This window comes from Nicotiana sylvestris, chromosome 7, assembly GCF_000393655.2.
Source record: "Nicotiana sylvestris chromosome 7, ASM39365v2, whole genome shotgun sequence".
NCBI classification, from domain to species: Eukaryota; Viridiplantae; Streptophyta; class Magnoliopsida; order Solanales; family Solanaceae; genus Nicotiana; species Nicotiana sylvestris.
Window position 1 is genome coordinate 94,047,608 of NC_091063.1, and position 25,500 is coordinate 94,073,107.

Below are 25,500 nucleotides of genomic sequence, written 5' to 3' on the forward strand. Positions count from 1 at the left end.
TACTCGTGCGATCAAATCGCCAAAATAACATCATATACATAGGATCAAGCCTCAAACACATGATTTTCTTTCTTCAACTTTCATAACTCAAATTCTCCATTTTTAGTCCGAAACACGTCATATGACGTCCGTTTTTAGCCAAACTTTACAGATAGTGCTTAACACATATTTAAGACTTGTACCGGGCGTCGGAACCAAAATACGAGCCCGATACCTATATTTTCTAACTCCTTTTCATTTCAAATTTTCATATCAAATTTCAGAAAATAATTTCTTTCAAAACTTCATTTCTCGGGCTTGGGACCTCGGAATTTGATTCCGGGCACACGCCCAAGTCCCATATTTTCCTACGGACCTTCTGGGACCGTCGAATCACAGGCCCGGGTCCGTTTACCCAAAATGTTGACCGAAGTCAACATTATGCATATTAATACCAAAATTCATCAAATTTTTCACAAAATCCACATATTCTAACATAAAAACTTTCCGGCTACGCGCCCGAACTGCGCATGCAAATCGAGGCGACTAAAAGCGAGGTTTTCAAGGCCTCGGGAGCACGGAATAGGGAAGAATTACGGTGATGTCCCCTTGGGTCGTCACAATAAATATGAATGTTTATATAATATCAAGGGCATAATAGACTTTTAAGTAAAAATGTGACTTTTGTGATAACTAGAGTAAAGTAAAATGATTTTTGTGTAACAAAAGAAAGAAAAGTGATTTTTGTGTAATAAACTTAAAGTTGAATGATTTTTACATAATCAAAAAAAGAAAAGTAATTTTTGGGTAACAAACACAAAAGTTCAATGACCATGGATAAAATTATCTCTTATTTTTATTAATACAAATATATTCTTTAAGTATATTTTCGTTTTAAACAAATTTATTCTCATTGATAAGGGGTACTCATGCATTGTGCGTGCCCAGAAATTAGTTAAAGTGAAAATTGGAATTATGCTTCCTCCCCACATAGTGATAACTAATTTTAAGATAATGTCAAAGAACGATGCTTTTTAAATTCTTTGTTATCGCATCAGAATCTAATTTTCTTTTCCAATTAGAAATGTCTAATTCACGTTAACCTATACCTTTCAGAACCTGATTAAGAATGTCAAACCAGCAAATTCTTCAGCTGTTAACAGCCCAAAGAAAATCTAAAGGAAAATTTTACAATACCCAACTTTGACTTCCCGTTTTCACGAGCAATTCAGGATTTTCATTCAAAGAAGTCAGCAAACATAAACGGCATAGTTGTCCTGTACATTCCACTTTGTAACCTCTTATATATAATAGAGAAAATAACAGAATACGTACTTCTTCAACCCAACCATAATAATTACTGTATAACACCATAGGTACAAAGAAAGAATAATGAACGAAATAGGACACTATGGCCATAACAAATAAAAGTGAAAATCTTGTCTGAGGTAAACTATTTCATAAACCCAAATCTCCGCCTAAATAATTACAAGTGCGGCCAGGTTCAGGCCTTCAATTAACCTCTAATTTCAGTAGTCATGTCAACTGACAATGGCATATCTTTAGTTAATCAAGGATGGCGGTGTGGAAAAGGCTCTCCAGTGTTGACATCATAGTAGTCCAAGAAGATTGCTTGGACAAGAATTGAGCGCACTTCTCCCAAGAAAAGGTTAGCGTCAAACACAAGAATGTGGTCTTCTGCAAGAATTACCCCTCCAACTATACTTCGAATCCAGGCATTTCAAACAGCGAAGCAAAATTTTCAACACGTGTCCGTAGCTCAATAATGTCATTGTTGTTCTCAAGGCCCTTCAAGAAAGCCTTTGCCAGCTTTCCGTGTCCTTTCTGTACTGAATTAGCAATCTGTGCTGCTCTAAGAAGGAAATCTGCTATCATCTCAAAATCATTCTCCAGGCAGCCTCTTGATGTCATAGCAGGGGTCCCTGCACCCGAAGAAACAAAAGAATATATATAAAGGGCTTCTCAACTCCTGAAAGTTGATAAATGAAACTCAGCATCGAAACAACTTACCTATCCTCACACCTCCTGGGGTCATACTCCCATTATCATCAAAGATCATCACTTTGTTGACAGTGATGTGACACAACTCACAGACCTTTTCGAAATTCTTACCTACACAAATATAGTAGTATAAAGACCAATATACCATCAAAAAAATGGCAGCAATTCAGCAACTGCAATTGTAATTCCATGACAGCAACTCCCAGAATCAAGAAGACAAGAGATTGCAGATTGCAGGAAGTGAGTTCATCATCATGCAAGTGAGCTAAGCCCATTAAGCAATTATTTTAGAAGTGCAAAGTTACACCAAAATTAATACCTTAGTTTAAGCTACCTATTTGTTAGAAATCAAATGTCCAGTATAACCATAAATAATGCGCTCAAACTAAACACATGCCAGTATAACTAAAATAAGGCTAGTTTACTACATTGATCGTCACCATCCTTTACATATATAATTACCATCTCAAGTACAAGCAATTACCGGTACCAACTTCCAAGTATATTCTGTTGAAACATAAAACTAGAAACTTAAAACTAGAAGCCTAGCCAAACAATCAAATATGTTGAACTCTATGTTCTGTATCTAGTTCAAGCAGTAGTAAAATGCACAAAAGCTAATCTATGGACCCCACATGTTTCTCCAGTAAATATTAAGCAAAAAACATTTTACATTGTTTTCTTCACAATTGAATCAAGTCAACCCACCGCACTCCATCTTAGATGACATAATAAACGAAAAAGCAGTCATATTCTTCTAGGCATCAAGGCCACAAAGGTAAGAAGTGGCAGGTTTGCTGCCTATCAACAATATTGGATGCCATCAGCAGTCGTCCCATATAACTTATTCTCTTCCAACTTAACTTAAGGAAGAGATAACTACTAAATTACAGAGATTTATCATCAACGGCATTTGCATGAGAATGCCTCCAGTGTTTCAGTTCTCATTAGCAGCAAGGAAGTTAGGTTTTTAGAGAAACCTAAAGACGAGGCAAACTACAATGTTCCCAACGTTGGACAACCATGATACCAGGATAGTAGAAAATAGTAATTATGCCACCACAGTAGTAAGAAGTCGATATAAAAATGTGGTGAAACAAATTGATACCAGGATCATAGGAAAAACACTAACTCTAAAAAAAATTTAAAAAAAAAAAAGAAAAAAGAATGACTTGTGCTGTTCATTGACCGCACTAGTATGAATATGAAAATAAGAGAGTAATCGCTCAACCTAGTGAACGACTTAGACTGGACTCCAACCCAAACAATACTTGTGACATTCACTTCTTTTTTTTCCTACAGCCATATCTTCCATGCACTATCCCTTTCCTCAGATTTGAAATAACGAAGAGGTAAAAAATGAATACGCTGGCAACCACAAAAAGAACATGTATCAAATAGTAACATTTGACGCATCAGTTTCACTAGACACAGGTCCAATAATTTAACCAAATGAAATAACAACCGTACTTCAGGCAAGTGGAGGTAATTCAGGAAAAGATATTCAACCTGTTAACCCAAGATTTCTCAGATCCCACAATATCATGTTATTGTCTGTCCCTCCAGTAACCAGCCTACAGTTTCTTCTCAATAAAGCAGCTGCTAACGCCTGAGCATTTCTCTTTGCTTGTTGCATATATGCCTTGTATTCAGGACTAGCCACTTGTTTCAATGCCACTGCTAGGGCAGCAATATGGTTATTGTGTGTCCCACCCTGAAGAGCAGGAAAAACGGCAAAGTTTATCTTCTCCTCAAAATCATATTTATCACTGCCATCACCTTGATTCAAAAGCATGCCTCTCTTCCTTGGCTTTGAACCTTTCCTGTAGAAGATAATACCTCCCCTAGGGCCTCGGAGACTCTTATGGGTTGTTGAAGTAACAATGTCACAATAGTCAAAGGGACTCAAACACTCCTGCAGAGACAGTACTATGCATCAGATTTAACAGAACACCTGATCATCAATGTAAGGAAAGGAACCAATGGGAAATCAAGAGTAGTAACACAAAGACGAAGAGAGATTCCTCACAACAGATTTACTCAGGGCAGCAAAAAGCACACAGATACTTGAGTACATATTTACTACACCAGGAAGAAAAGTAGACTTTATCAGGTTATATCTGCAGTAAATTTCTTTTAGTCTGCAACATCGTTACCTAAAAATACTCCACCTATGATGTCTTGATCTTTTATCTAACAAACGGAACCAAACATTAAATCAAGTTTAAAAAATCCCAAGCAAATGAACTCATCACCAAGTTCAGTCACAAGCAAATATTTAACCATTTGTTACACTAACAATCTCGAGCCAAGACGAAGCATATACATAAAGAGAAGATGCATAACAATTGCAAGTTATCAAAATAGATTAAAAATACAATGGTGTAGCTATTCCATTGCTTTCCGGAAAGAGCATAAATGGTTCCTTAAGTAGCACGGATTTGTACTTTACAATCGGAAATGTTCTTTAGACAAATTCAGCAGGTAACAAAATGGCACTATAATCATGGCAGTATAACCACAAAGCAGATTTAGGTACTGTGTGAAATCAGAAAATTGGCATGCTATTAAAGGGATGCAAAATAAGGTACTAAACCTACAAGGTTTAAGTAAGGAGCGATTTGCTGTCAGTAAAGTGTAGTTATTCAGCCTAAGAAATCACCTTGAACATCCAAAACTAATGCAAAAAGCACAACACATATTACTTGATGGGTTCTTTCTGCTAGCCAGCAAGAGATCAGAGTGAACACTAAACTGGTTAATAAAAGCGAGTAAACTGATGCACGTGCTAAGCTGGGTAAAGGGGCCAAAATAAATCAAATAACCAACAGGACTAAAAGAAAAAATTACCTTTGCGGCAACAAGGCCACTAATCTGTGCCATGTCACACATTAAAACTGCTCCACATTTATCAGCAATTTGTCTAAACTTTGCATAATCCCATTCTCGGGGATAGGAACTTCCCCCACATATAAGAATCTTGGGCCGGAAATCAAGAGCCCTTTCTTCAAGCTTATCAAAATCTACATACCCAGTTTGGGGGTCAACCTTATAAGATAAACTCTCAAAGAAGATTGAAGCTCCTGAAACTTTCCTCCCATTGGGCAAATAGTATCCATGGCTCGTGTTTCCACCAGATGGTGTATCCAAACCCATAATCCGATCACCAGGGTGTAATAAACCAGTATAAACAGCAAAATTAGCTGAGGTGCAGGAATATGGCTGCACATTCACACCCCAATTCTCTGGATCAAGTCCAAAAGCAGCCAATGCACGCTTACAACATAGCGTCTCGATTTCATCTATATACTGATTGCCACCATAATACCTTGCCCCTGGCATTCCTTCGGAGTACTTGTTCGTTAAATGGCTACCTAATGCCTCCATTACTGCCTTGCCCACGAAATTCTCGGAAGCAATTAATTCAATCCCTTTGTGTTGCCGTTGCTTCTCCTTCTCCATTATCTCATACAAATCAGGATCAGCTACACTTAGGCCCTGATTGCCCCATGCTCTAACAGCATTTCTTCGCGATTCAAGCCCTGGCGTCGAACTGATCTCTCTCTTCCTCTTTAAACACATCGAATGCCCTAAAATGCGGAACTCTTGGACATCCCTCTCCTCATCCGAATGGGAAGAGTCACGAACGCGAGGATTGAGCCGAAAGGTGATCGACTCATGAGAAACAAACCCTAGAGACAGATTGCTCGATTGCGACGGAGTAATATCCATCCTAATCCAAGAAACGACCAAAAACAGATGAAATTGAGATTCTCCCTTTGTTGCTCCAATTCCAAAAAAAATTAAAAAAATTCAACTTATATTCAATTTTAATGGATAGTAGCTCACCGTGGAAGAGTGCAAACAGAAGTGTGCTTGGAAATGAATTCAACAGCAGTGACAAGAACAGAAACAGCGACCGGAGCAGTCAGAGTTGGAAGGACGACGGTGGAGGTGCATGGAAGAGGGTGCGGTGAAGGTGTACCTGATCGTAGCCGGAGCTTCCATAAAAAGGGAGGCACAAAACCTAGGAGAAGATAAATATTGAATATCGATTTTGTTTCTTTGTTACGTTACTAACGTTGTACTTTTATGCTTGATATATATGGAGAAAGAAGGGAATGAAGGGAATTGAAGAAGAAGGGGAAGATTCAAGGGGGATGTACCTGGACGTATTTGAACTGTGACATACTTGTGTACTTAATTTTAAGGAAACCAACTCCACGTGGTGGCTTTGCGCTCGACGACCCTCTTGTGTACTTTTGTATTTACTTATAGATATATGTTTCTTAGCGGTACAATCGAAGAAGGTTTTGCCACGCTATATCAACATAGATTCCTGTAGACGCTATACCAAGTACACATCATTCAAAATTTAGATCGTAAATAATATTTCCTAGTAACAAGCAATTGTATATAATCCAAAACTTGAGTGCATGATATAATATCTTCTAATAACGAAGCATTCCACTTCATTATAAAATTCTTAATAGTTATAATAATATAAATATAAATAATATTAATCTAACTTAATTGTCAACCGACATCATGGTCAACAAAATAATTTTGTGGTCTTCCCATGGACATCCAATTAACGTGCGGCACAAGTCTGCATGTTGGCAAAGAAATATATAAGCCTTTGGGACCAAACGCGGTTCCAAATTCATCTCCTTCACCATCTGCCATATCTCACTCTCTAGAATTGGTGGCATAGTTGATAAGCGATTTATGGCATTGGCCAAATTATCCATCCCACCTCTCAACATATCAGTCATACCTTTAAGATGATCTTGTTTTTGATTTTTATTCTTATTAGAAATTGGTGCCTCTGAATATGCATTCAATGTAGGCGTTTTGGGAGTTGTTTGCTCTTGCTCGTCTTGCCCATCTTTCTCAGTGTTTTCCAAAGAGGCAACATTCATAGAAATTAATTCATCTACCTCATCAATGGTCAATGAAGCAGTACTTGATCTTCTCGAATTATTGTGAGCACTTCTTTTCAACATGTCTGATCCAGTTTCGGCATGCTTTCCAGTAGCCCTATCTTTTCCATATAGCACTATTAGTTTATCATAATTTCTAATTGGCTTGTTCCTCAATTCAGCAGCTTCAGGCTTAGCCTACATATAAAAAGTATAACATATATTAATTAATAAAGAAAACATGAAAAATAAGAACAAAACTAATAAATATAAATTTACCTGAATTAATTGATCCCATACTTCAGATTCAGCATTCCATGTATTTGTATTGGGATCCCATGCAAACCCACTCATCCCATTTTGAAACATGTCATAGCACTTTCCAAATTGTCTTTTAATTAATCTCATTCGATTGTGAACTCTCTCTTTGTTAATAATTTTATCAGGAAATTTTGATTGTAGCTCATTCACTATATTATCCAGGGCGTGTGAAGTGAAGGTTCCACCAACTCTGTTACCAAGTATATGCTGATGATGAAATGCATCAATTAAGGCGTCGTCCATAGCATTTGACCAAACACAAACAGAATTGTTATCTAAAACATTTATATCGCTTGAGGATGACTTTGACCTTTTCGGCATATTGGCAACTACATAATTAAGATGAATCAAAAAAATTTAGATTCAATAAAATTAAATTACACATAAATACTCATAAAAGTTATAAAATAAAGAAAACTGCAATACATTTGGTCTATACTTCAAAAATAACTTATAGAAATTACTTAGCACAGAATCAATCAAATAGTCACGAAAATATTCATTTGAGTTTTACTTCCTAGAAAATTAAGCAAGGTAGTCAAGCCACATGTCCGTTGCTATGTGATCTCGAATCAACTTTGTGGAACTTTACTTCCTAGAATATTTAGGTGCTTCACTTTGTGGAACTTTAACACGTATGTGTGTTCCATCAATTGCACCAATACAATCCTGACATTATGTTCATGATTTAAAATGCAAGCAATCTTGGCATTAGTTAAAACTTAAATAAAAATTATAATTGTGTTCACCTTAAAGTATGGGTAGAATCTCTGACTGCTGGCAATTTCAGAAGGAACTTGGAAGCCATCGGGTTGTGTAATAAATTTTTCATATAACCCCAAGATAGCTCTCAAGACAGTATGAAAATGACGACTGACTGATTCACCAGATCGACGAAAGAAGAAAGCTAGTTCACGATTTGTCACATTATGCGCTAACAGGTAAAGTGTTTTTGCAACTTGTTCCTCAACGGTAGTTCGAAGTGTTGGTCTAAGACCACCCTCTCTACCTAATATCTCACATAGACCGATAAAGGCTGGAGGGGTCATTCTCAAGATATTATGACAGAGTTCAGTTGAGAATAAATAACTCATTAATTCACTTCTGACTCGTTCTCCTTCAATTCGTAAATCATGTGTGATCGTACGTCGATCATTTTCAATTTCACATGCATAATTCCAAAACCAGATAACAACTAAGCAAGCAACATATGCGGCTAAAGAGCTCAACTGTCGTGATATTTGACTATTATTTTGATTATTCCGATCATCCATCTATAATAAAATTGAATGAGATCATCGTCAATAAATTAAGTTAGAAAATAAAATATTTGAAATGATAGCAGATCCAAGATGCTAGATCTTAGCCATACTTAAAATACTAGTTTTTAGTATATATGTCTCTAATGTGAAGAATAAGAAGTGATGGACAAATCTTCACTGAATACATGCTATATATATATATATATATAACAGATAGTAGATATATATAACAGATAGTTGACCTTAGCCATGAATTTAGTTAGGCAAATCATATTACCAGATTACACTTCAAGTTTTTCCCAGAACCAAACTATAGTTTAACCATATACTCAAGTCATGCAACAAAAAATCTCCATAACTAGATGTTAAAGTTGCAACACAAAATGCGATATCGACACGTAGACCTTAAGCTATAACTTATTACTCGGTGAATCATATTAGCAAATCATATTACTCATCAAATATTTACATCATGCAAATAAAAATCTTCAAAATAATCATACATAGTTTCAACATAGTAGGAGATGAACTACTCAAACAGCCGAATCTAGTTACAATAAGAACTGAAACACATGATAACTAACCAAAAAAAAAGGAGAGAAAAGTACCTGTATTTTGTATCTTGAAAACAAGCCCAGAAACCTAATCAAGGAAAAAAGTTAACAATTATTAGCAATAAAAAAAGTAGAACAATGGAAGAACCATAAGAAACAAAAGCGGCAGATCTAACCAAATTCTTACGGGAGACTGAACGAAGACAGTAGGTTTAGGTTGGACTTGGAGTTAAAATAATAAAATAAGGAAAAGAGTAAAGTAGGATTAATAAGTAATAAATAAGGGTATAGTTGGAAAGAAAAATACGTAACGATCCGACCACACCAAATCGGTCGTTACGTAAAATGGCTCTTTTCGTTGTTACGTAACAATGGATTTAACAATACAATACAACGGATTTTAAATAACAATCAAAACAAACATTGTAATTATAATAACGATACGATACGATACAACGGGTAACAATCATCCAAACAAGGGGTTAAATGATGGAATTTTTCTATAAAAGTGTTTTTTTTCCTTTTCTTTTGCTGTGAGAATAGCACAGCTGTCAAAACGGAGACCAGCCCCAGCCCGACTTTAGTGGGTTATAAAATTCAAATGTCAGATTCAATACAATCCCTCAATTTTTTGGTGGAAAAAGGAAAATTTTATTTCAACTAAGTACACTGCAATCCTTCAATTTCAAATATTTTTCAAAATGCTAATTCAGCAGAATATCAAAGCGATTTTTACGTACATATACACTATTGGAAAACTTTATTATCCTCCCTACTCAAGTTTTACTTCAATTACCTGTTATATACAAAATTACCAATTATATACATTTTTAGGATTTAAGAATATTAATCAATTCTTACAATCACTTTAACGTACAAATCCCACTCCCCCCAACGTTTCTCTCTCCACATCTCATCCTCCCCCCTTCTCCCCCACGTATCTTGCACAAGAGAGCAGCAATTCCACCATTGACAACCATTAAAAAGCTTTAAAGCTTTGAATTCGAATTTGGGTTTTCAAAAAATATTATTTGTTTGAATTGGGTGTTGTTGCAAAGAATTGGGATCCTCTCTACGTCTCTCTCTATCTCTCGATCCCTAATATCTGTTACACCTCACAATATTATGTCCTGCAGTATTATATTACGACAATGTTATGCTCTGCAGTAATATGTTACGATGATGTCACCCTCTGCAGTAATATATTACGATGATGTTACGTCCTGCAGTAATAAGTTACGACAGTGTTGTACCCAACAGTATTATATTACAGTAATGTTACGCCTCGTAGTAATAAGTTACGACGATGTTGCACACTGCGGTAATGTTTGTTGAATTTATCATAAGATAATTGACATCAGTCCAAGGAAAAGATTATTTGGTGATTAGGATTATAAGTGATGAGTAAATTCGTGAAGGTAAGAGGGTAAGTAAAATTGAAGAAAACGAATTTTGTCGAAGTTTGGCATTTTGGGATAAAATACGGCCCGAGCTAAAATACCCGGTATTTATGGACTAGTGTCATACAAGGTACTACATGACCATAAGGTGTACAAGATATATTAAAAGAGAATAGTATTTAATTAAGTTGAAACAATTTTTAAATTATGTGGGTACTTGATTAATTACCGGGTAATAAAATATTACCCAATTAACTAATAAGTGGGTAAAAATTAATAATTCTCATCCTTAAACGTGGCAGTTAGCCACTTCATAAAGAAATGACTAAGGGTCTTCCTTGATTAGGTGTCATACCCTTGCCAATTTAAAGAATTTTCTATACAAACATATAATGAGAAGTTGAGACATTTGCATGCTCGTGAGTTCCAAGAATTTCATTTTCAAGAATATTACAATCAGAATATATATTAAATCATTCCTATACTTAGAACTTAGTCATGAATTGTCTATTAAAAAGCACTACAACATCCAACGTTAACCATTTCTTTTCCAACAAAAATGCTTGCAACCAGAATAATTAGCAAGCTAAACGTCTTTCAATCAAAATCCACGAGAATTATTGGGAGCTTAACAACGTAAAATTTTGTGGTTCTAAACGAGCAGGGTGCAACCTTTTTCAAGAATATCATACGGATATTTCACTACTCCAGGTATGTTAAGGCTATCCCTTCTTTTTTTTGGCATGATCCATACGATACGAAGGAAACTTGCAAAAGTACAAATTCCATAAATGACTCTATTCATAGAAGTATTAGAGATATCTATGTTCCTGAATTTCCATGTGTCATAATATTTTATCATCTGTTCATGGATCTCAGAAAAATACGAAAGTTGAAAAGAGTTTACTTTATGATATTGCTCAAGACACAATGGTCTTATAAAATTCCGAAAGATTTTATTAATGTACTTTTCATGCATTGCATTCATGAGCATTGACCCCTAACCATATGGCGTAATATACGCGTATATATGTAAATATATGTATATGAGATATGAGAAAAGGTTACGGCGTTATATGCGCATCACCACCTAATCAGCTGGTATATGATGATGATGTTGCCACAGTGGCTGAAATATGATTCAAACGGCATTATATACGCGTATATATGTATGTATATATATGTATATGGGATATGGGAAAGGTTATAGCGTTATATATGCACCACCACCTAATCAACTGATATATGATGATGATTTTGCTCACAGTGGCCGATATGATATGACGGGATGCCCTCAGAGGCTGATGATGTTATGAAACATGTACATATGCACGACATGACATTCATACGCATATGCATGACGCTAAAAGTAATTTATGATTTACAAAGTTATTTAGACTTACAGGTTGAGTCATGTACTCTATATGTCTTCTATGGCTCTTATGTATTTATTTATGTGCCTTACATACTTGGTACATTATTTGTACTGACATCCCTTTTACCTAGGGATGCTGCGTTTCATGTCCGCAGGTCCCGATAGACAGGTCGAGAGCCCTCCAAGTAGGCTATCAGCTCAGCGGAAGATGTTGGTGCGCTCTATTTGCTTCGGAGTTGCTCGTTTGGTTAGTATGATTTAGATGTGTATTGTTTGATATGGCGAGATTCTGTCCAGACCTTTATGACATTTATGTATTCTTAGAGGCTTGTAGACATATGTCTTGTACATAAAAGATTGTACGGCCTTGTCGGCCTATATTTTGAGTTTATAAAGGATCATGTTGGCCTATTAGGTCCGTATGCATGTGTATATGATGATGTAATAAGAAAGATACATTACGTTGGTACTCGGTTGAGTAAGGTACCGAGTGCCGTCCAGCCCATCGGTTTGGGTCGTGACAAAAGTGGTATCAGAGCAGTTCTGTCCTAGGGAGTCTACAAGCCGTGTCTAGTAAAGTCTTATTTATGGGTGTGTCATGCACCACACTTATAAGCAGGAGGCTATAGGGCATTGAAGACTGTCACTCTTTTTTCTTACTCTAGATCGTGTGGTAGAGCTCACTTGTAAGAATTCAAGTCATGAGCTTCTATTTTTATTCGTAATAAGACGATGCCTACGTTCAGAAAGATGATCGATAAGATATATAGATGTGGAAGTGTTGAATTAGAGGAACTCGACTTCATATCATGCTTATGATAAGTAAATATGAGGTCTTCAGCAGATCATGGGTGTACTGAAAGGTGCAAGCTTTCTGATAAGAAGCCTTAAGGCAAGAATGTCTATCCGTCTTTATGGTAAAAGACAATGAGAGATTAAGAAGATAAATACAAGTTTCAACAAGCAAAAGAAGCAAGAGGAAGAAGAGTACGAGGTACCCAATTAATTAAGGCTAACGACATTTATAATTGAGGCAGAGGAACATAAGCTTTTTGAGTTATATTCAATAGTAACAGAGGTATATACAATTGGTCGTACCCATTCCAGATATGCCCTATGGGGGTTAATAGAAGCAGTATAAGAAGAAATGATGGATGAATTGTTTGTGACAGTTGACATTTCCAAAGGATATTTTAAATGTGCTAATAGATCTCCTTGTGAGACACCCAGATGGTACACTTTAAAATAGTGCAGCCAGATATGAGTATTGCAAAGACATGCACTATAAGCCTTGAAGGGATACATATTACCTCAGTGTGGCTTGTGTCCCTAGTAAATCTAGAACGCTAAGCAACTTGAAGAGCCACGAGAGGGAGTAAAGGGAATTTAAAAGCAAAAGAATGTCTTGTTCGAGATTTCAGAATAAAGTGATAGGCATAAATGTTAGCGGGAAATAAGAAAAGAGTTAATGAAGCATTATGAGTAAGATGTGGTACATGGATGACAACGGTAGATCCAAAGATCATAATATTAAAAAATTTATAGTCAAGTGAAGGAAGAGACAAGGGGTGACATGCCTTAGGACAACAAAAGAGTGTAGGCCATACAGTCATGTCCTTATTTTGAGAAGTAAGTCTGCAACTCTAGTGCGATTACCAAGAGGAAAAGCTAGACCCCAGAGTAATAGAAATCAGTATGGGCTGGTGAATAAGATAAACTAAATATGAATTAGGGACTGAGTGATTTGGTAATAGTCAACATTATGAGAATTTCAGATTGCATTCCGGCAATAATAGAATGGACGACAGAAGAATATCCTTTAAAGGTCATTCAGGAAGACGCTTCCCTAAAGCAAGCAATGTGAACAAAGTTAAGCTTAAGGGACTGTATGTGCCAGTTATATTAAGTGTCACCCTCGCGAGTAAGGAAATTTGTTATCCTTGGTACAGAAGGATTACTGTATGGCGAGTAAGGGTCATGGATGATGTGAAAGGATGCCAAAGATGAAAAGGTAAAACATCTATAGGAAAGTCGTCATAGCTCCAACTCTTAGTACTCCCCTAAAGGAGGGAATATGGAATGATAAAGGAAGAATGCGATAAAAATGAGAAAAGGGATGAGATTGCACTTATCCGAATCCTACAGTTATGTTATGATTCCATAACGTTACGTAAGCACAATGTCAGAAAAATGAAGTAAGTTTTCTTGCCCAGAAGGTTATTGATAAATAAGGAGCTAGTGCAAGAGGTAAGTTAGACAAAGGAAATAACCTAAGAGAGATTACGCCGAATATGGATATGAGAATGGGCCGATGAGTAGTTAGTAGTTGATTCAGGAAGAGCCTACTCATGGCTAGACAAGAAGTTACAGACAAATCAGTAGATCATGCAAGGTAAATGTAGTAAACCCTAACATGGAGATTTCATCCTCGCAGCAATATTGTTATAATACTTGAGATATATTCAAATAGGAATCGGGGTAGTTAAAGATATCGTATGAGTGTTACGGGGATAAAAGAAAGTGCCACTAGGAAGGCAGTCAAAATATCAGTTGTAGCAACCCTATAAGCACAAGGGCGCAGAGGTAAGAAACTACGGATAATTATAGGAAAGGAAGGACATCAAAAGATCCGTAATAAGCTCACAGCTTTACGAGAGTCAAGGGTTCTCCCTAAATAACGAAAGACTAGCTGAGGAAATAAGGAAGAAGGCTTCAACTTAAGCACAATGACTTAAAGAGGAAATGGTTGTGTAACAACAGTATCACAACAACATTATAAGCACTCTAAAAGAAAGTGGCACCTACCATGACTAATGAACGAGAAGTAAAATTAAAAGTAATATTCGAGATCATATGAGTTGGATAAAAACTCTGGCATGTGTAAGCACTAAGATAAGCTAAGTATGGATGTAACAAGGGGGCAAAAGGACCAGGAAAAGTAATAGCTTACGTTGAAAGAAAGCTAAAATGGAACGAAATAAATTATTCGATCAATGATCCAGAGTTAGTTACGTTACGAACTTACTTAAGGATTTGGAGTTTTATACATGCATCATATACAGCCACAGAAGATTCTGGTATACGTTAAAAGAAAGAATTGAGCCCAGGTCATAGATGAAGGATTGAATTGTTAAAGGATTTTATCATAAATATCCATAACGCCCATGAAAGGATAAGGTAATAACTGATACCATGAGCCACAAACCGGAAGATAGCTTAAGCCTACGTAAAGGCTGATCAGAAGGAAGAAGAAACTAAAGAATTACATTACCCAAGTAAATGAGGAGTCTGATTATTGGACCTAGAAAAATTATAGAAGTTGTTCTTGAGAACATGATAGATCACTCTTAATATTAGATGTTCAAGAGAAATCACAACAACCATAATCTATAATGGCTCTACAAGGAAGCCAGTTAGATAAAGTACCAGCCTCATAAGAAGTCAGTATGAAGCTCCCACCGAATTGTGTATGTACCAGAGGTGTGAGTATTATAATAGAGCTTCAAGTTATGGACGTGAATTACACATAGGTGGAAGAGAGGTTATGAAAGATATAAAAGATACGATATGAGATTTTAAGTAAGTAAGGTAAAAATGAACAGCGTACGAGATACTCAAAAGCAGAATATACGAATAGTCCATACTTCAGATGGAAGGCTAGAAGTGCTGGGATTCAATATCCAGGAATGATAGCGGCATAGTCAGTGGCATATCTCATAGCCTATGGTTTCTAGGTATCGAGGAGGCTAATTAAGACAGTAAAGAAGAGTTAGAGATGATGTGATGTCTCGCTTGATGTCCCAGAATGACATAAGGAAATCTATGATGCAAGCAAGTTGAAAGGTTACAAGTAATATAAATAGAGTTGTGTAGGTCACAAGCCATTATATGGTGAAGCGACAAGGTTCTAGAAGACGAGAGTAAGGATAAGAAAGGGCAAGTGAGAAGGTAACAAAAATGGATAAGTCCCCAGGATTAAGCCCATGAAAACAAGAAGAGAAGATGGTTTCTCTAAATTATACAAAGTTCACTATAGCCTGAATGAACTCAAAGGAGTCTAAGACTAATAGCATTTAGAATGCCACCCTGGTAATAGAATGAGGATGTAATTGTGATAGATAAAAGATGACGTTTGGGCCTTCGATTGAGTAATGATTCTACGATGAAAAGAAATGAATCTTATGAATTGGACAAGATTAAAGTACTCACGCAAGGTGAATAGCATTGGGATGCTGTGAGGTATGGTTATGAAAGAAGGGTATCTCCCCAGGTGGATCAATCTAATCATTTCAGACGTTCCCCGATAAAACGTGAATCCTAGCAGCAATATTACATAAAAGGTTAAGTTATCAGTGGTATATTGTAGATCAATATTGAGGTGAATCAATAATGGATGGACAAAAGTTACAAAGTATAAGATAAGATTAGGCCGTCATTCTATAGATGAACATTAATAAGGAAGCATTAAAGGACTTAAATTTATATATATGTAATGAGAAACGAGAGTAAGCTGGGATTTGGTAGTAGACCTCAACAACGATAAATTAAAGTAAGAGTTATGGCAGTAAATTCATATGGATGGTTAAACGGACCTGTGCGATGAGATATAACAATATTCATGAATTCAACCAAGTACCGAGCGAAGAACTTCAGTATACTCATAAATGCCCAAAGGGACATCTTATCAAGCTCTACATGTGAAGCCTAGAGATCGGACACACTTACAAGATTAAAACTATACAGGCTGCATGATGAAAAGTAGCAACAGTTACGAGATTGGAAGGATTCCGACTACAAGTTGTGGTGTGAGAAGGAGGCCTAAGGAGGGATGCCCTAGACTTTGGACCTATTCATAGAACAGTCGCCTAGATGGCAAGGATAGTTCTAAAGTATTCGGAAGATATAAGTTTAGAAAATGATAAGTGCATTGGTCAACATTCGAGGACGAATGTTCCAATGGGGGAATGATGTTACACCCCGCAATATTATGTCCCCCAGTATTATATTACGACAATGTTATGCTTTGCAGTAATATGTTACGATGATGTCACCCTCTGCAGTAATATATTACGATAATGTTACGTCCTGCGGTAATAAGTTACGCTAGTGTTGTACCCAGCAGTATTACATTACAGTGATGTTACGCTTCACAATAATAAGTTATGACGATGTTGCACTATGCAGTAATGTACGTTGAATTTGTCGTAAGGTAATTGACATCAGTCCAAGGAAAAGATTATTTGGTTATTATAAGAATTATAAGTGATGAGTAAATTCGTGAAGGTAAGAGGGTAAGTAAAACTGAAGAAAATGAATTTTGTCGAAGTTTGCATTTTGGGATAAAATACGGCATGAGCTAAAATACCCGGTATTTATGGACTAGTGTCATACAAGGTACTACATGACCATAAGGTGTACAAGATATGTTAAAAGAGAGTAGTATTTAATTAAGTTGAGATAATTTTTTAAATTATGCAGGTAATTGATTAATTACCGAGTAATAGGATATTACCCAATTAACTAATAAGTGGGTAAAGATTAATAATTTCCATCCCAAAACGTGGCAGTTAGCCACTTCATAAAGAAATGACTAAGGGTCTTCCTTGATTAGGTGACATACCCTTGCCAATTTAAAGAATTTTCTATATAAACATATAATGAGAAGTGGAGACATTTGCATGCTGGTGAGTTCCAAGAATTTCATTTTCAGGAATACTACCATCAGAATATATATTAAATCATTACTATACTTAGAACTTAGTCATGAATTATCTATTAAAAAGCACTACAACATCCAACGTTAGCCATTTGTTTTCCAACCAAAATGCTTGCAACCAGAATAATTAGCAAGCTAAACGTCTTTCAATCAAAATCCACGAGAATTATTGGGAGCTTAACAACGTAAAATTTTGCGGTTCTAAACGAGTAGGGTGCAACCTTTTCCAAGAATATCATACGGATATTTCACTATTCCAGGTATGTTAAGGCTATCCCTTCTTTCTTTTGGCATGATCCATACGATATGAAGGAAACGTGCAAAAGCACAAATTTCATAAATGACTCTATCCATAGAAGTATTAGAGATATCTATGTTCCTGAATTTCCATGTGTCATAATATTTTATCATCTGTTCATGGGTCTCAGAAAAATACGAAAGTTGAAAAGAGTTTACTTTATGATATTGCTCAAGACACAATGGTCTTATGAAATTCCGAAAGATTTTATTAACGTACTTTTCATGCATTGCATTCATGAGCATTGACCCATGACCAGATGGCGTTATATACGCGTATATATGTAAATATAGTATATGAGATATGGGAAAAGGTTACGACGTTATATACGCACCACCACCTGATCAGCTGGTATATGATGATGATGTTGCCCACAGTGGCTGAAATATGATTCAAACGGCGTTATATACGCGTATGTATGTATGTATATATATGTATATGGGATATGAGAATATATATATATATGTATATGTATATGGGATATGGGAAAGGTTATGGCGTTATATACTCACCACCACCTAATCAGCTGATATATGATGATGATTTTGCCCACAATGGCCGATATGATATGATGGGATGCCCTCAGAGGCTGATGATGTTATGAAGCATGTACCTATGCACGACATGACATTCATACGCATATGCATGACGCTAAAAGTAATTTATGTTTACAAAGTTATTCAGACTTACAGGTTAAGTCATGTACTCTATATGACTTCCATGTCTCTTATGTATTTATTTATGTGCCTTACATACTCGGTACATTATTCGTACTGACGTCCCTTTTGCTTGGGGACGCTGCGTTTCATGCCCGCAGGTCCCGATAGACAGGTCGAGAGCCCTCCAAGTAGGCTATCAGCTTAGCGGAAGATGTTGGTGCGCTCCATTTGCTTCGAAGGTGCTCGTTTGGTTAGTATGATTTAGACGTGTATTGTTTGGTATGGCGGGACTTTGTCCCGACTTTATGACACTTATGTATTCTTAGAGGCTTATAGACATATGTCGTGTACATAAAAGATTGTACGGCCTTGTCGGCCTATGTTTTGAGTTTATAAAGGATCACGTTGGCCTATTAGGCCCGTATGCATGTGTATATAATGATATAATATGAAAGATACACTACGTTGGTACTTCGGTTGATTAAGGTATCACGTGCCCGTCCCGGCCCATCGGTTTGGATCGTGACAATTTCAGTAATGTAAAGCAAAGAAAAAAAGAGCAGCAATTCCACTATTGACAGCCATTAAAAAGCTTTGAAACTTTGAATTCGAATTTGGGTTTTTAAAAACTATTATTTTGTTTGGATTGGGTGTTATTGCAAACAATTGAAAATATGGTTTGGAGTTTATATCTCAATTTTGAGAGTGTTTTGGTGAAGATTAGACTTGATTTTGGCTGAATTTCAGATTGAAACTCGTAGAAGAAGAAGAAGAAGACATGAATACATTATACTGCCGAAATTGTAGTAAAGTTATAGTAAAATTGTTGAAAAATTGTATTCTGTTGTTTATATATATATTTTTTAATTTAAATATTCTTTAAAAATTGAACAATATTATATAAAAATTATATTTAAGTTGTATGATATTGTAGTTGTATATAACTTAGTAGAAACAATGTATGAAAATTGTAGATAAGTTGTATAATATATAATTAGTTGTATGAAATTTATTTTTACTATGTACAAATCAGACACTAATTATACAAAAGACATATTGTATAAAATTTATATTTACGCTGTATGATATTGTAGTTGTATTTAACTGTGTAGAAATTTGTATCTCATTTTGAATATTAACCTTTCCTTGGTTTTGCCACACATTTTGTCTTAGGAGAAGCCTAAGATCATGTCTGCCCGAAGAATTAGCAACAACTGTATCTTAATGAAATATGATAATCTCAAGATTAAAGCAATGCTACTGAAACGTTTTTTATTGACCTTCACCCCTGTACATGTTAAGTTTCTGCTTGGGCATTACATCAACTCAACTAAGAAACTGAATAGGGGGTGGTGTAATTTTTATTTCTTCTTGTTAATATTATTTTCTGTTGCTATATTATTGCATTTTTGCAACTGCTACTGCAAAGGCAAGGGTTGGTAGTATCGGACTGTACATAAAATCAGAGTTTCCAGCCTTTGCTGTTTGTATTATCGTCTCAAACTGAATCAATAGAGGGATGACAATACTATTCAGATAGACATTACACTTTTCTTATGTGAAAAGGAAGACGGGACTACTGGCACTTATATTACATAAATCCCTAATAGGCAAAGGAAGAGGGGACTACTGGCACTTTTCTGGTTCCAGATAGATAAATAGTTTAAAATAATGGAAGATCCGGAGAGAAAGGAGAAAAAAAGGAAAATGGTGTAACTAAATCCCTTGATTGAAGGTACAAATAATGTATTGAGGAGCCTTTTAAAGTGGATTATATATATTTTGTATACAAAACTTGTTTATGCTGGGTAATTAGCTAAATATGGACATTAAGAGTAATAAAGTTTCAAATAATGTATAGAAATGAAACAATCCCTTTTTATAATAGTATAGATTATTACTTATTATTACTAGGGGAAGGGAGCACTACTAGAAATTCGGCCAAAACCGACCGCGGCGAACCGACGGACTTCAGTCGGTCAAAAAACCAAACAAAGTCAATCGCTTTTTTAAAATATTTTATTTTTAAAAAATTTTACGAAACCGCCAACTTCAGTCTTTTTTTTGTACAAAAATGCGAGAAACTATTTTAGTATCCCGCGAAATTTTTTTGTTAAGAAACCGACCGAAATCGGTCGAATTTTATATAAAATAAATTAAAACTAATATTCAAAAACTGACCAAAATTGATCACTTATTTTAAAAAACCAACCGACTTCGGTCGGTAATTTTGTATTTTTAATAAAATCGACCGAAATCGGTCGGTTATTTTCGCGCGAAAATGAAATTAAAGAGTACAAATAAATTAAAAGAAAGTCTTAAACGAAAATGTACCAATAATCTAGTGGTAGAATAGTATCCTGCCACAGTACAAACCTTGGTTCGAGTCCCAGATGGTGCATTTTTAATTGCATGATTAAAAATACCAACCGAATTCGGCCAAAAAATACCGACCGACTTCGGTCGGTTTTTTCAACAGATTTTTTCTTTTTGGGTCATTTCTGAAAATTAATTTACCGACCGAAGTCGGTCGGAAATTGTCACCGACCGAAATCGGTCGGAAATTGTGACCGACTTTGGCTCGCTATTTTTTGCCGACCAACCTATTTTCGACGGATTAAAGTCGGTCGAAAATTGGTCGGTTTCTCCAGTTTTTTGACCGATTTCGGTCGATATTTTTGGACGGTTTAGGCAGTTTTCTAGTACTGAAAGGGAAAATTTATTTGTGTAATAATTAATGTTGTTTGTTTTAGATTTAATACCCTAAAACCCACCTAACGATATAATTTTGTCAGTTTCCTGCCTAAACTATCGTCTGTCCCCGAAAATTCCCTATACTATATCCCCCTTCATAATAAAACTCTCTCGTCTCTTATGTGGTATAATGCGTGTAATAAATCACCAAAGAACGCGTGAAGACTGAAAAAGCTATTAAAATGGCCCACATAACAGTGTTTAATGGCTAATTGGCCTTTCTCTTTTTAAAATGCATATTTCTTTTTATTTTCTCCTCCTTTTCTTTATATTTCACCTTCCTTCATCATCATTTTACCTTTCTTCTCCATTTCTTCATCTGAATTCATTTGAAATTCCCTGTCTCTTGTCAAAGCCCTAATCTTCTATAGAGATTCAGGAGCAGAACCTAATTTTTATCTCGATTTTCAAACAGAAGCAAGAACAAACAATACAATGGAGGTTAGAAGCAAGATTAATAGAGAAAATCACTACCGAGAGAAGGTGTAGCCATTCTCCGATGAGAGCAAAGAGAAGATTTTTTTTTTACAATGACCCAGTAATTTTAACCCTAGCACCCTTTTATATTTTCTTCATGTAATTTTTTACAAATGATATAATCAAGAATATTAATATCTTAATTAAGTTTATTTTTTAGATTAAGGTAAGTAAATATCTACGTATATTGCCATATGATAGATTTTAAAAATAATTTGGAGCGTGTATTATACGCACTAGTAAGAATACGACGAACGGATTTTATTGTGAAAGATGATATAGTTCAGGGAATTTTCGGGGATAGACGATAGTTTAGGTAGGTAACTCACAACGAATGTATAGTTTAGGCAAATTTTAGGGTACTAACTCTTTGTTTTATGGCTAAAAAATGAAGAAGTCTATCACAACCTCACTCGCGCGCTTCAGTGAAAAAGAGACCATCAAATATATTTTTTGCAAAGTCGAGTTTAAAGTACTAACATAAATGTAGAGACGGAGCTAGTATTTGAATTTATGGGTTTCTAAATTTTAATCCTTTTAAGTTAATATGTTCTAAATTAATAATTTATATATATTAAATAAATTTTTAAGACAATACAAAATTTGAACCAAAACGAATCTATAGCCGACACTCTATAGCTCCTCTACTGAATCCGGAAGCACCACAGAAAACGGAGCATATATTTATGTCAAGTGGCCAGTTTGATGAGGATGCCATTGTCTTTAGGACCTTATCCTCAAATTAAACCTCTCTATAGTCATCATTTTATTCTCCACCATTTGGTTCTCTTCTTCCTTATCTTTTCCATCATATGTATTTGACTTGGGGTTTTTGGAAGTTTATGAAATAGGGACCGGGTGTCCAAAGGAACTTTAGCTACATTTCTCAAATCATGAGGCCATTTAGGAAACGACATATTGTGTTTCTTTTTCCATTTTTCGCCATCAACTGACAAAACTTGAACTCATAGGAGAATCACATCAAAAATCACCCTTCCGTGATGAAACAAATACAATTCAAAGTTAAGCTTTGGTAATTAAGATTATGATTTCAATTGAATTAATATTTATTTATCCGTAAAATAGTACAGTTGAATTTTTAACGTGATTTATAGAGAAGCGAATCGATTTGATCCCAAAATGATAAATAAACTAAATGAAATGCAAGACTTAACAGAAATCGAGATAAGACAGTAAATAGCTTGGTTCTGGGAGCACCATCATTCCCAGAAGACTCAACACGGCCAAGGACTCCAAAGAGAAATTTCCTTCTACAAGCCCTCGTACATGGGCTGTTGGCATGTACCCTTCTTCCATCCGTCCTTCTAGCATCCCTACTATGAAAGAGGACTGTGATTTTCATGATCTGAACATCATCGCTCTCGAACTGGTGGAGCAAGTAACCTTCCCTAAGAAGGGCTTTATGTACTTTTATACATACCCATTTACTTTGGGTGCGTTATCTCTAAGCAGGGGAATTGACCCCCCTGATTTTGGAGTTGTGCCACAGATACCAAATTTGTTTGGCACAGGTGGGCCCTTCGGTGTGGTGAATGGTAGCCTGTCTATGGTGGTTGTATTAAGAGATGAAGGAAGATCTCACCTTGGTTCACATGATAAACCTCTACTCCCTTAAGATTTTTCGTGGAGGAGTAATAAACTTTAGAAAATGTGGCCACCATGCTTTGTTCACCAGCATGGATGATGACAACGACCGAGGATTTATGGATCGGTTTGTTGTTATTGCCTCCACATATATCATCCAGGCCACGACTCTATCTTTCCTTAAGCCATAGACTCATACACATAAGTTTAAAGCCTGTCTTTTCTCTAAAAAATGTAGTTTTGTGTTGTTATTGATTCTTCTCTTTTTACTATTTCAGCAACTCGATGGATACCACCAAGGGTTGAAGGTTTGTACTAGTGGTTTTAGAAGATCCTGGGTACTACTGTGACGACCCAAAGGGTCATCACCTATTTTCTTACCTATTATGTGCTTCCGAGGCCTTGAAAACCTCATTTAGAGTCGCTTCGATTTGCGTGCGCAGTCCGAGGCGTAATCGGAAAGCTTAAATATGAAATTTTGTGAAAAATGCTAAGTTTTGATGTTTAAATGAATAAATTTGACTTCGGTCAACATTTTGGGTAAACGGACTCGGACCCGTGATTTGACGGTCCCAGAGGGTCCGTAGGAAAATAAGGGACTCGGGCGTATGCCTGAAATCGGAATCCGAGGTCCCTAGCCCGAGAAGTGAATTTTTTTAAGGAAATTATTTTTCTGAAAATGTCTAAGAAAATTGAAATGAAATTTGATTAGAACGAGTTGGTATCGGGCCCATATTTTGGTTCCGGTGCCAGGTACAAGTCTTATATATGACTTGAGTCATTCTTGTGAAATTTGGTTAAAATCGGACGTCGTTTGACGCGATCCGGACCTTAATTGAGAAATGTGATGTTTAAAAGAGTTTTGAGAAACTTCATTGATCTTTAGGTTTAATTCGATGCTCGTGATGTTATTTTGGTAATTTGATTACACGAATATGTTCGTAGGATGTTTTTGAGGTTGTGTGTATACTTGGGTTGGAGTTTCAAGGGCTCGGGTGAGTTTCGAGTAGGTTCCGGGATGCCTTAGGCTTAGAAAGTTAGGTCTTGCAGGTTCAGGAAGCCACAATCTCTGAAACCTCTAGTGTGGTCTGCGAGAAATCGCGTGCGACCGCGGAGGGGCCAGCGTGGCCACGGTTGCCTTTGTTCGGTCCACGGTGGAAGCTGTGCGGCCGCAGTCGCCTTTGTGTGGTCCGTACAGGGTGCTCAACTGCAGGTCTTCAGGGAGGGGCCAGCGCGGCCGCGGTCGCCTTTGTGCGGTCCGCAGTGGAGGCTGTGCGGCCACAATCCATTTGATGCAGTCTACACTAGGTGTCAGAGAGGGGTATAAATAAACGGAAATTTTAGATATTTTTCACTTTTCAAAACCCCAAAACATAAGAGGCGATTTTCAAACAACCTTTCTTCTCCAAAACGTTGGTAAGTGATTTCTAACTCATTTTCTTCACTCTTTAACATCTTTTAACATGATTTCGACTTCAAATCAAAGATATTCATGGGGAAAATTGGGTATTTTGGGTAGAACCTAGGTTTTCTAAAATTGGGGATTTGGACCTCAATTTAAAGTCCGATTTCAAAAAAAATTATACATTTGGATTCGTGGGGGAATGGGTAATCGGGTTTAGGTCTGAACCTCGGGTTTCGACCACGTGTCCCCGGGGGTGATTTTTGATTTTTTGGGTAAAATTTTGGGAAAACTCATTTTCATGCATTGGGGTTGATTCATTTAGCACTTATTGATGTAATTAAGTAATTTGTTACTAGATTCGAGCGGATTGGTGGTGGAATCAAGGGGGTAAAGCTATAATTGAGGCTTGAGTGGTGTTCAAAGCTTCAAGGTAAGTGTTTGGTCTATCCTTAGCTTGAGGTATTAGGAGTTGAGTCTTATTTGCTACGTGCTTATTGTCGAGTACGACGTATAGGCATGGTGACGAGTATCTATACGTTGGTGTCTAGCATGACCGTGAGTCTTTATATTGGGGATATTCTGATCTTGTTGTATCTTTCATGCCTTAATGATGATTTCTATATGTTGTAAAAAGCATGTGAAAGAAATTGTGATCTTTGAACTTCGGGAAGCATTGGCTCGAGTGGTAATACGAATTGTGAAAGTATATGAGATAAATGGAACCCTTTGGAGCATTGGCTCAAGTGGAGAA

General features: G+C 36.3%; 2 protein-coding genes across 2 annotated transcripts; both read right to left on the bottom strand.

The window, feature by feature from the left end:
* Window positions 1-1,307: 1,307 nt before the first annotated feature.
* LOC104242372 (serine hydroxymethyltransferase 7-like) lies at window positions 1,308-6,052 on the bottom strand. The gene is made up of 5 exons (XM_009797415.2): window positions 5,851-6,052; window positions 4,852-5,734; window positions 3,511-3,916; window positions 2,011-2,112; window positions 1,308-1,922 (listed from the first exon to the last, which is right to left on the bottom strand). Exons 2-5 carry the CDS (start codon window positions 5,731-5,733, stop codon window positions 1,699-1,701), a joined length of 1,614 nt encoding a protein of 537 aa, XP_009795717.1. The 5' UTR covers window position 5,734; window positions 5,851-6,052; the 3' UTR covers window positions 1,308-1,698.
* Window positions 6,053-6,530: 478 nt separating this feature from the next.
* On the bottom strand, window positions 6,531-9,146 carry LOC104242373 (uncharacterized). Its single transcript, XM_009797416.2, has 3 exons — window positions 9,115-9,146; window positions 7,203-7,573; window positions 6,531-7,121 (listed from the first exon to the last, which is right to left on the bottom strand). The coding sequence occupies exons 2-3, from the start codon at window positions 7,563-7,565 to the stop codon at window positions 6,531-6,533; spliced, it is 954 nt and encodes a 317-aa protein (XP_009795718.2). The 5' UTR covers window positions 7,566-7,573; window positions 9,115-9,146.
* Window positions 9,147-25,500: the final 16,354 nt, after the last annotated feature.

Excerpts from the sequence above, each read along its gene's own strand:
- LOC104242372 (XM_009797415.2), bottom strand. The coding sequence starts at position 5,733 with ATGGATATTACTCCGTCGCAATCGAGCAATCTGTCTCTAGGGTTTGTT. Across the intron at positions 3,917-4,851 it reads GTGGCCTTGTTGCCGCAAAG|GAGTGTTTGAGTCCCTTTGA; the intron begins GTAATTTTTTCT and ends CTGTCTCTGCAG. Across the intron at positions 2,113-3,510 it reads GAGAAATCTTGGGTTAACAG|GTAAGAATTTCGAAAAGGTC; the intron begins GTTGAATATCTT and ends ATATTTGTGTAG.
- LOC104242373 (XM_009797416.2), bottom strand. The coding sequence starts at position 7,565 with ATGCCGAAAAGGTCAAAGTCATCCTCAAGCGATATAAATGTTTTAGAT. Across the intron at positions 7,122-7,202 it reads TATGGGATCAATTAATTCAG|GCTAAGCCTGAAGCTGCTGA; the intron begins GTAAATTTATAT and ends TTTTATATGTAG.